Source organism: Hipposideros armiger, unplaced genomic scaffold (genome assembly GCF_001890085.2).
Source record: "Hipposideros armiger isolate ML-2016 unplaced genomic scaffold, ASM189008v1 scaffold_119, whole genome shotgun sequence".
Taxonomy (NCBI): Eukaryota; Metazoa; Chordata; class Mammalia; order Chiroptera; family Hipposideridae; genus Hipposideros; species Hipposideros armiger.
In genome coordinates, this window is record NW_017731469.1 from 909,122 (window position 1) to 921,191 (window position 12,070).

The 12,070-nt window shown below is 49.0% G+C and overlaps 2 protein-coding genes across 2 annotated transcripts; one reads left to right on the forward strand and one right to left on the reverse strand.

Moving 5' to 3' along the window:
- Positions 1-1,928: 1,928 nt before the first annotated feature.
- ARR3 (arrestin 3) lies at positions 1,929-8,922 on the reverse strand. The gene is given in 8 exon segments (XM_019647973.1): positions 1,929-1,993; positions 2,253-2,272; positions 2,685-2,749; positions 2,937-3,072; positions 3,690-3,755; positions 3,921-3,985; positions 4,332-4,531; positions 8,892-8,922. Coding segments are annotated over 8 exon segments (648 nt in total).
- Positions 8,923-10,057: 1,135 nt separating this feature from the next.
- Positions 10,058-11,807, forward strand: P2RY4 (pyrimidinergic receptor P2Y4). Its single transcript, XM_019648003.1, has 2 exons — positions 10,058-10,079; positions 10,596-11,807. Exon 2 carries the CDS (start codon positions 10,603-10,605, stop codon positions 11,710-11,712), a length of 1,110 nt encoding a protein of 369 aa, XP_019503548.1. The 5' UTR covers positions 10,058-10,079; positions 10,596-10,602; the 3' UTR covers positions 11,713-11,807.
- Positions 11,808-12,070: the final 263 nt, after the last annotated feature.

Consider the following 12,070-nt stretch of genomic DNA (forward strand, 5'->3'; position numbering starts at 1 on the left):
GACAGCAACTTGTCTGTTCCCCTTCCCCCAATTCCCCAGCGCTGTTCCCATCCCCCAATTCCCCAATAAAAATCTTAAAATATTTACGATTCATAAATAGCAAAATTACAGTTATAGAGTAGCAACGAAAATAATTTTATGGTTGGGGTCACCACAATATGAGGAACTGTATTAAGGGGTTGCGGCATTAGGAAGGTTGAGAACCGCTGGAAGCTATCAACAGGAACAATGGCTTGATGCCTGGTTCGTTGCAGGGCTTCAGTTGATTGCAACCACTGAAGTGTGTTAAGGAAGGTAAGAGAGAGAGGTGGCTGGGGCCAAATCTCACCTCCCAGGGCAGTTTCTAGGAGATGCAGAAGAGGAATTCTGACCTGATCCCTTTCACCTAAAAAACCAGGGAGCTACTTGGACTGAGGTTAGTCCCACTGTTTCTTAAATACCAGTCAGGCAGAAACACTGGCCTGGCTGTCCACTGAGCAAGGGAAGTTGGCCTCTGCTTGTATGCTCCCTCCCCTTCAAAGCCAGGAGAAGGGATACTATCCTTCCTTCAGTGGAGACGAATTACTTATGGAAGGAAGGGCAGAAGCCATGGGCAGGAATAGGGTGTGTGTGGGTGGAGGGGGGAGAGGGAAAGAGGGGGAGAGGTGTGATGTGCAAAGGGAAAAAAAGGTCAGGTTGAGAGAAATGGTTCTGGGCCTTTGTACTACATGATGGGCATATTAACCTTATCCTCGCCCCCACGATAGGACAAGCCAAGGTTCTCCAACAAAGAGAGCAGTGGTGGGTGGCTAGAGACAAGATTGCCATGGAAGTATAAAGAATATTTATTAGATTTTTTACGTTGTAACTGGTTTTGGCTCTGGTCTAAATAAACATATTGAGGTCTCTGGGTTTTTCTTCCCCCTCTAATGCAGAGACTTGTCTGGACAAATGAGAAATGATGTAAGGGGGCAGATAGTGGTAAGACCCCTTCTGAGCCAGAGTTAGTGGATAAGGATAGGTCCTTTGGAGGTAACAATGATGCCTCCCTAGGACCAGGAACACTAGAAGCCTTGAACCCATGACCTTTCTGATCCCTGACACTGGTAACGCCTCCCAGTAAACAGAGCATAGAGACTGAACTCTAGGTATTCCAGAAAAAGTTGTAGGTACACTTTACCTTTTGTTGTTCAGATCAACCTTGTTACCGATCAAAATGAAGACTACATCATCACCTCTCTGCCCAAACATCTACCCACTTACCTGTCTCCTTGAAAGAATTGGGTGTGTATAAGAGAATGTGTTGCAAAGCGTTGAAAGATTTAGTAGAGGTTTGGGGAGAATAATGTACCTGTCTTTCCTCTCTGCCAGCCTTACCAGCTCCCTGTTGCTTCCCTCAATCCCCTTTTCAAATAAAACATGGCATGACACCCCCTTGTGATGTCATAGACAACCACTGCAATGGTTGAATCATGAATGTAGCTGGGAATTACTGTATTTCCCCATGTATAAGACACACCTTTTTTTGAAAAATTTGGGGTCTAAAAACTGGGTGCGCCTTATACAGTGGTTGTAGGGTTTTTTTTACTTGCATTTCCCACTTTTTTGCGCTTGTTTTTGTGCTCATACAAGCAGCAATAGTCTCCCTTTGAAAGGAGAAGAAAAGAAGAACTTAAGCTAGGCTTGCCAACTAAGGGAACTTTCATTACCAAGAGTACCTTGTATAATCCCACAAACCTACTGGATTATCCAAGATCCTCTTGTGGGTATCCTCCCTCTAGTTCTCATGGGAATCCCCCCATTTATCTATGTCAGCCCTCACCTTGACCTTTCTGTCCTGGGCACTTACCTACATCCTACTTTCCCCTACCCTCTCCTGGGCTTCCAGGCCCCAACCCTCTTCCCAGCACCCCACCCCTTCACTCTCTGACCCTGGCCCCAGTGTCAGCTCACATGGACACAGTCTTGGAGTACTTGTCTAGTGAATACAGGACAACACCTGTGATCTGGTCAACTGAGCAGCCAGGAAAAGCACATGACTATAATTAGTCAATCATCCTTGGAACCCCAACTCACGGCCCTCAGATGTGACCTTATATATGGGCACATTATACATGATGCACTAAGATGTGCTCCTGGACAAAGAGAAGCATTTTGATAAGCCTGCATTGGAGGGAAAGCCTAGATGAATGCCGACTGGCTATGTGGGGCAGTTTTGAAAACAGACCTGTGGATTTGGGACCAGGAGCAGGGGGATAGGAAAAGAAGCTCACTTGAGATCTTGATATTTTTTTTCAAAGATTTTATTGGGGAATTGGGGAAGGGGAACAGACAAGTTGCTGTCGTTTTGTTCTTCAGTCTAGTTGTGGAGGACGTTGCTTCACTGGCCCAAGTTGGAACCATCATTGAGCTCTTCCCGGGTGAGGCAGATCCGTCGCCGGCTTCTGGACGGCCGCTCACTGCGGCTGCTGGCCGCTCACGCTGGCTGCTGGCTACACACGGTAGCCCATGGCAACCCACTACAGCAGGGGCTGCAGCTAGACTCATGGCAGCCCAGCTCCAGGTTGAGCTGTTGTTCAGCATCTTAGCTGTGGAAGGCAGCGTCACTGGCCCTCATATGTGGGATCCGAACCGGGGCCCTCTGGCATCCCAAGCCAGTTCTTTACCAATCCACCACTCGGCCGGCCCGAGATCTTGATATTTTGATGACCTTGTTGGTGCGGTTGTTGATAGAAACATCGACAGAGATGGGTTTGCCATGGTAGTGAACCTGAAGCAGGAGGGGAGAAGCCCATCACAAGGTTGGAGAGAGAATGCCAAGATCAAGACCTATAATTCCTGTTTCCTTAGCACTGTTGCTACTCTGGCTTCCATCCCTGTCTCTCTAAGTAGGAAATCAGTGAGGAAAGGGTTTCAGAGGGGTTGCAGAGTAGGGGCAGGAAGTGGGGGTAACAAACCTTCCTCTCTGTCCAGGCCCGTAGTTGTAGGGGCTGAGCTGACAGAAGGAAGCAGCGGATGGTCTGGACCCAGGGGCCAGGGCCTGGCTCCAGGGGTGCAAACTGCACTTTTTGAATCACCAGCTACACAGAGTCTCTGAGTAGGGGCCAAGGGCTTAGTCAGCACATCTCCTTTGGGACCCACAGACCTTTCCCATGCCAATCCCATAGCCTAGTCCTTGCTTGTGGAGTGGAGGTGGGTGAAGACCCCTCTCAGAGAGCTCTACACCCCCAATGCAGGTATCTAGACCAGGGGTCAGCAAACTGGCTCACTGCCAAATCTGGCCTGCTGCCTGGCTTTTATGGCCCACAAGTTAAGAATGGTTATTACATTTTTCAATGGTTGAAAAAAATCAAAGAACAGTATTTCATGATGTTGAAATTATATAAAATTCCAAGTTCAGTGTCCATAAATACAGTTGTGTTGGAACACAGCCATGCTTATTTATGTGCGCGCTCCCTGTGGCTCCTTTCACACTACAATGGGCAGCCTTAAGTAGCTCCAACAGGCGCTAGATGCCTCACAGAGCCCGAGTAGTTACTTTTGGGCCCTTTACAGAAAAGCTTGCTGACCCTTCCCTAAGAGCAAAGAAAAGACAGAAGGGGCTCAGGACTGCGCATCCAAGTTGGTGGCGCTGGTGCCTGGGAGGTTAGAAATAGGGCTGTTTCCATCTTGAGAGCGAGGTCTAGATTTTGGAGAAGACCAAAGAATACCTCTTGGGGATTTTGGCCTCCAGATTGCCAGCACAGAAACTTTGCTTCAAAGCCAACCCCACAGGCCTGTAAAAAGACAAAGGCAAGGGAACCCATTTCTAACACTGTACCTCTGTTCCTCATAAACCGAAGGAATGTCTTTCCCCACCATTAGCTGTGTATTTCCCCAGGCTTGTCCATGTGTCCCTCTGTTGCTCCTCCCAGCACTTCTCCCTTTCTCAGAACCCAGACCTCATTTTTCCTGTATCTTCAGGACCTGGCGGCAGTATCACTGAATATGGCAGGTTGACAACCATCTAGGGCAGCGCAGTATCACTGAACATGGCAGGTTGACAACCATCTAGGGCAGTGGTTCTCAACCTGTGGGTCGCGACCCTTTGGGGGTCGAACGACCCTTTCACAGGGGTTGCCGGGTAATCGTATGTGGGCGTATCTGCATGTGGGCCTGGAGATGGATAGAGGAGCGGTGTCTCGGTTCCTAAGATCATCGAAAATATGTGTTTTCCGATGGTCTTAGGCGACCCCTGTGAAAGGTTGAGAACCGCTGATCTAGGGGATCAGAAGGAGGTCAGCAAACCAAAGAAATAGGGACCCCTTTCCTCTGTTGTTCTTTAGCTTCTGTCCAGGACTTGGGGTCAGTACCTGCAGGGTAAAGGGTTAGGTATTGCCCCCCAGCGTGTGCAGCCATCGCTCCTGCAGGACTGTGAGGGGCCTCTGGGGGCTGGTGGGCTCAGCTGGGACAACTTGCTGGACCTGTACATATAGATCTTTGTGGAATGTCAGACCAATCACATCCAAGTCATCATGGTCACAGCAAAAGGCACATGTCAACATGACAAACACTGCAGGCAAAGGAGGAACAGAGTGACCTGTCAGGCCTGAGGGGGAAAGAGGGTCTGAAATGGCTCATAGGAAGACACAGAGAGACAATGTGATATGATTGAAACAGTATAGCCATAAAGCAAACAATTAAGGGCCGGCCGAGTGGCGTGATGGTTAAGAGCTGGCTTGGGACACCAGAGGGCCCTGATTCGGATCCCATATATGAGGGCCAGTGGTACACTGCCCTCTACAGCTAAGATGCTGAACAACATCTCAACCTGGAATTGCCCTAGGCTGCAGCCACTGCTGCAGTGGGTTGCCATGGGCTACCGTGTGTATCCAGAAGCCAGCGTGAGCGGCCAGCAGCCGCAGTGAGCGGCCGTCCAGAAGCCGGCAACTGATCTGCCTCACCCGGGAAGAGCATAATGATGGTGCCAACTTGGGCCAGTGAAGCAACATCCTCCACAACTAGACTGAAGAACAAAATGACAGCAACTTGTCTGTTCCCCTTCCCCCAAATCCCCAGCACTGTTCCCATCCCCCCAATTCCCCAATAAAAATCTTAAAAAAAGAAAACAATTAATATATTTGACTGCAGTAAAATTTAAAACTTCTTTACATCAAGAGTCTTCATGAGCAATGAAACAAGCAAGATCCTGGGAGAAAATACTTGCAACCCATACAACAAACAAAAGTTTAGCATTCGAAATATATAAAGAACTCCCACAAATCTCTGAACCTCAGTTATTTCACCTGTCAGTAAGGATGCACTTTGAGCTCTCCAGACGTCATTTAGACACCACAGCATTCCTCTGAAGTATTATCTCCACTTTGTGGGTAGAGGATATAAGCTGAGAGCAATCAAGCGGAGGCCCAGGAAATCACCCCAGGCCTGTCTGACTCCAAAGCACAGACATGTGCGAGCCCAATCTTAACTCACAGGGCAACTGCGAGAAGTTGATGTATAAGAAATTCCTTTAGAAAATGTAAAGCGATTACAGATGATAATGACGCTGCTGATGATGATGGTGATGATGATGAAAAGAAGAATATTGGCAGAAATGGAACAGTTAAGTATTTATGACTTCTCTCTCACTGCCTTTTTAAAATTAAATTTTTAATTTTGAGATCACTGTGGTTTCACATGCCGTTGTAAGACATAATAGAGATTCCTGATAGATTTTTGTTAAACAACACTTCATTCACACAACCACATATACTGCACAACAATTGGCCTTTAATCACTTAATGGTATAGAGTAAGCATATCTTACATCAACAAATGCACCTTGATAAAAAAAATTAGGAAATATGATGTAAATAAGATTGTCTTCATCAAAGTAACAAAACACATAAAATATCTAAGAAATTCAGTTAAGAAATATACACAATTTAAGTGAATAATAATATCAAACTCTACTAAGGGACATAAAGATTAGAATAAAAAGAGAAAACCACGTGATATTCCTGAATCAACATGAATTTTTTTAAAACTAAAGATTTCTTTCTGTAAAATTATTCTGAAGGTTCTGCAGGAATGTGAAAAAATGATTTAGGTTTTAGAAATAAACAGAAATTGAGACTCTTTAGTTGGGTAATTTACTGGCTATTCTCCAAAGTTTCTCTGATATTTAAAACTGGGTGGACTGCTTATCCATACTGCTTAATCCGAGAGATTAAGGCTATTTTATTTCACAATATCTATAGGATACACCTGGACTAGTATTCACCAATTTGTTCTGAGCCTTTTTGAAACGAAACCCAATTTTCAACTGAGTTGGATCACAGAGTAAGAATTAAAAGTAAAAAAAAAAAAGCAGTGAAAAAATATTTCAGTGTAATCTTGATCTCTAGTGCTGTGGCCAGAGTAATGTCTCTTGCTGTTACTTGCTATAGTTATTCTATAGTTATTGGTTTTTTAAAAAGATTTTTATTGGCGATTGGGGGAAGGGGAACAGGCAAGTTGCTGTCGTTTTGTTCTTCAGTCTAGTTGTGGAGGACGTGGCTTCACTGGCCCAAGTTGGCACCATCATTGCGCTCTTCCCGGGCGAGGCAGATCAACCACCGGCTTCTGGACGGCTCATTCCCTCTTTCAACTTAGGTCCATGGTCCTCTCAGTAGGAAGAAAGTACATCTGGCAGGTCTTTAATTCATTATTATGACTGAACTTAAATCACTGTCTCTTTTCCCGGGGTATGAGCATTTCTTGATTAAGGTATAATTTATGAACAGGAAAATGCACGAATGTTAATTGCACAGATTGACGAATTTTTACCTACTGTGGTAGGCTTACTATGACCCCCAAAGATATCAGGCCCTAATTCCTGGAAGCTATTAATGTCACCTTATATGGCAGAAGGGACTTTGCAGATGTAATTCAATTAAGGATCCAGAGATGAGATTATTCTGGGTCATCTGGGTGGGCCCTAAATGTCATCACTAGTCTATAAGAGGGAGGCAGAGGCAGATAGAAAAAGACTTGACTACAGAGACAGAAGGAGATGTGAGGACTGAAGCAAGATGCTATGCTGCTGGCTTCAAAGACGGAGGAAGGGGCCACAATCAATGAGTGCAGCTCTAGAAGCAGGAAAAGGTAAGGAAGCAGCTTTCCCCAGAGCCTCTCAGAGTTGAAGGTGACTGCTGCAGCTCAGGTATAGCCCTGCTGACACCTTGACTTTGGCCCAGTGAAACTGATTTTGGACTTCTGACCTGCGGAACTGGAAGAGAATATATGTGTTGTTTTAAGCCACTGAGTCTGTGCTAACCTATTACAGCAGCAATAGGAAACGAACAGTAATGTATACACACATGTACCCACCACTCAGATCAACGTATAGAACATTTCCATGTCTCCAGAAAATTGCCTTGTGCCACTTCCAGTTAGTCGTCTCCCAAAGAGAGAGCTATCACCAGTTGCATTTTGACCAAGAGCATTTGCATTTTACAAGGAGGCAAGTGGAAGAAGGCAAAGGAAGTCACCCGTAAATCTGGAGTCTAGCCCCCATGATTGATGGGCAGTATTTTCAGGTCCTTACCACCCTCACTCTGCACAGCCCAGTGATTTCCCTAACCGGGGCTTCCAGTCAGGAAATGATGATCACATCTCTGGGCGAAGAAAGGGTGTGTTATATTCACTAAGGGGGTGCAGCAGACAGATTGGTTATCAACATAATAGCCATATCCTCCTTCCTTTTTGTGGGCAGAATCCCATTCTTTAGGTACTCTACCCCCCTCCACATGGTATTCTGATCCTCTAAGTCCGCCATGGTCATTTCAGCCCCCTTTCCAGTGCTGGTTTCATTCTAGGCATGATGAAATTCAGGCCACTGAGATGTGAAGGGGCGTATGCTACGGGTATTCTGGAAAAGGTTTCCTGAGTGATTAAAAGAAGCATCCAGGGACACAGGCCTTCCTGTCCTGCTACTGAACATCACCTTGTTCGGATGCTGCAGCAGCCAGCTTCTGATCATGACAGTTGCTAAACAACATGCTGAGGGATGCAGATCAGAATGACGGAAAGAATCAGGATTCTTTAGGGCATTGCTGAACTGCCGAATTAGCCAACTCCAAAGCTGACCACTCCTGGACTTAGATGCCAGAGAATACACTTCCTTGTTTTCAAGTCAGCTGAGTTGGAATTTTCTGTTATTGCAACTGAAAGCATACCAGCAGACTTCAGTGGGTTCTGGGTGAGGGCTCTGGGTCTGCTGTGAGGGCGGGAGGGCTGGGAGGAGATGAACAAAAACACAAATGAGGACAACGAGGCATTATGTGCCATAATCCCAGTAGAAATCAAGTGTGATAAGAATGTGAGAGAGGTTCTGATTAGAGAGAGATCTGTATGCTGGAGTCTCATTGTTCATTATAATTATTCATAACTTGTAAATTAAATCATGAGAGTGGATGTTGAGAGAGCGGGGATTAAGGGGGAAGGAGGAGAGGGGAGGAGAGCAGGGGAGTGGAGAGTTGCTCTAGGAGTAAGCCTTGGGGAAGGGACCCATTTGGGGGAAGGAGGACACAGAGGAACCAGGAAAGGAGTTTGAAGGAACATCCAGAGGAACAGGAGAAGCAGAGACAGAAATGAGGAAGAGAGCGAGCTGGGCCACTGTACTGGGCAGAAGTCATTCCTTCTGGCCCTGGTGACAAGCTAATAGCTCCTGGATGGGGAATGTTGGGTGGGGTCTTTTCCTGAAATAGCCACTGGGTGGCAGTGGTGGCGGCAGCAGCTGCTGCAGCAGCTGTGTCCAGGGACTAGCAGAAACCTGGCGGAGAGCTAAGCCAGTTCAAAGCAGCGGGAGCTGGAAGCTGGCTCAGACTGAGGCTTTCCTAGTGTAGTGGACACTGGACTGTCCCTTTGTGTGCGCGCCAAGCCTCCAGTCACAATTGTCCTCCTTTGAAGAGGCCAGCTTCATCCCCGGGAGCAAAGTCACGGTGCACAATGCTTTATAGACTAAGCAGCATTTTGTGGTTTACAAAGTGCTTTCACACCTATTAAGCAGGAACCCCTAAAAGGCTGGTATTATTATCCCCATTTGACTGGTGAGGAAACTAAGTTACAAAGAGGTATCCAGGGTCACACAACTGGTACGTGGAAGAACAGGATTTGAATTCAAGTCCATCTGGCTCCAAACACCTGGACCTTTTACGCAATATCACAGCAGTCGGCTGTGCAGGACCCAAGCAATGACCACTTTCTCCATGCCTACCTTTCACCTGCTCCCCCCACCCTACACAGGACAAGCACCTCCACGTTTCCCCCATCCAGGTTCCTGGGCCTTCCAGGTGTTCTAGATTCTAGAGCCTCCTCCTCTCACTCCCAGGATCCAGCTGGGCAACATTCTTAGCACCCGAAGATCAGGTTAAGAGTCCCCATTGCTTCCCACCTCCCTTCAGAGTGGATTCTGCTCCAGCCTGTCCCCCCCACCCTGCCCCAAGCACTACCCAGCTCATCCTCAGGTCCTCCAGGCCCCCTGTGCCTGACACCTCCATAATCACAAAGCCATACTTAGCCCCAGGAGCCCCAGGCCCAGGACTCCTGACAATTGGACATTCCCTAGCCTTTGGCTCTCAAACATCTAGGCTTGGTGTCTGCTTTCTCTCCTGTGTTTAGAGCAGTCTCCTGGGGTAATAGAGAGAAGTGAGGGGTGGTGTGTAGAAAGGGGTGGCATCTAAGGGAAGCTTGTTGCCTAGTATCTATGGGGAGGAGTGAAGTGCCCCCTTGCTGCTCCCTCACCATCTCCTCTTACGTGGGAAATAGGCATGTTGAAATATTAACAGGCTGAAAACCTCCAGGTCTTTCCTCAAACCTGCTCCTGTCGCAGCTGTCCCCATCTCGGTCAGCAGTGAGCATCTCCATTCTTCCAGTTGCTCAGGTCAGAAATCTTGTTTCCCAATGTGTATACTGAGTGGGTTGGACCAGATAATCTTGACAGGCCTTCCCAGCTCTGACAGTCTCCCAGGGTGGGAGGAGGGACAGGCCCCACCCCCAACCCCGCCCCCTTGGATATGCCCTCTGGCTGCCAAGGGGAAGGGTGACAGAGTCAGCTGGGCTCAGCTTCAAGGGGACCAGGTAGGAGACTTGCCAAGTTTCTTGGGTAAGGGTGGTGATGGGGCTTCTGGGCTGGACCAGGCATCAGAGGTAACCGTAGTACAGACACTGAAGGCAGGGTGAGGGGAAAGGTGAAGTCACCACGTGCTCTCTTCACAGAGACACAGTTGCTGTGACCAACTGGGAGACCCTTGGGCTCAGGGCATCTTCCCACACTGGAGAGTCCTGGAGGACCTCCACCCCTTCAGCTAACCAAGCTCTGAAGGGCAGTCAGCTGTAGAATGAGAACAACCCAGACCACCAACTGCCCTCCCGAGCCCCAGCACTCTCCTGGCTGGACTAGGGGAGCTCAGTCTGGGGCCCGGCTGCCATGGGCTGCACCCAGATTTACTCCTCCCAGCTCCCACTGAGGCTTCAAACATCTCCCTCCCCACTGTCTGTTTTTGTTGTTTGTTTTTTTTCACCCCAGGTCACGGCTGGGGAGGGGTGGGTGGGTAAGGGAATCCAGCACCTCACCTCTGCCCTTTCCACCTCTAGGGGGACCATGGCCAGTGCAGAGTCCTCACTGCTCACAACCCTAGGCCCCAGCCCAGATCCGGGCAAAAGTGAGGTGGAGCTGGACTGCTGGTTTAATGAGGAGTTCAAGTTCATCCTGCTGCCTGTGAGCTATGCAGTTGTCTTTGTGCTGGGTCTAGGCCTCAATGCTCCGACCCTCTGGCTTTTCCTCTTTCACCTCCGACCCTGGGATGCAACAGCCACATACATGTTCCACTTGGCCTTGTCAGACACTTTGTATGTGCTGTCACTGCCCACCCTCGTCTACTATTACGCAGCCCGCAATCATTGGCCCTTTGGTACCGGGCTTTGCAAGTTCACTCGCTTCCTGTTCTATTGGAACCTCTACTGCAGTGTCCTTTTCCTCACGTGCATCAGTGTGCATCGCTACATGGGCATCTGCCACCCGCTGCGGGCACTGCGCTGGGGACGCCCGCGCTTTGCGGGCCTTCTCTGCCTGGCAGTTTGGTTGGTTGTAGCCAGCTGCCTTGTGCCCAACCTGTTCTTTGTCACAACCAGCACCAGGGGGGATACCATCTTGTGCCACGACACCACTCGGCCCGAGGACTTTGACCACTATGTGCACTTCAGCTCAGTTATCATGGTGCTGCTGTTCGGTGTGCCCTGCCTGGTCACTCTCGTCTGCTATGGGCTCATGGCCCGACGCCTGTACCGGCCTCTGCCAGGGGCTGCCCCGCCGTCGTCTCGGCTGCGTTCTCTCCGCACCATCGCGGTGGTGCTCACCGTCTTTGCTGTGTGCTTCGTGCCTTTCCACATCACCCGCACCATTTATTACATGGCAAGGCTGCTGGAAGCTGACTGCCAAGTACTGAACATCGTCAATGTGGTGTACAAGGTGACCCGGCCACTGGCCAGCGCCAACAGCTGCTTGGACCCCGTGCTCTACCTGCTCACCGGGGACAAGTACCGAAGGCACCTGTGGCAACTTTGCAGTGGTGGTGCGCCCCAGCGCCCCATGGCAGCCTCCTCCCTGGCGCTGGTGTCCCTGCGTGGAAACAGCAGCTGCAGGTGGACAGACACACACCTAGGGCAGCAGGCTGCAACACTGGAAGCCTGCAATGGGGAGGAAAGGGGGTGAGTGCAGGGCAGAGGTGAGGGAACCTAATCATGACACCTGACATGGCTGCTTCCTCCTCTTCTCCAGGTTCTGCTGACAGCCCCTCCCCTTGAGGGTTAGGGGGCACCAGGAAATAATCTGTGGCCCCATCTCTTGTAAACCCTTCAGTTGCCCTCTACTTTTTAGCCAAAGGCAGAAGCACCAGCCACTCTCTTTCTTCACTTCTTTCTCTTTGTTTCTGTCCCCTTCCTGGGGTCATTGGTCCTGTTTCTTGACCCTCTGAGGCTTCCTGGACATCTTCCCCTGTCCTCCCCCTCCCCCCACCCCGGGGCTTTGTATAGCATGCCAGACCACAGCATTCAACCCAAGGGGTGGAGAA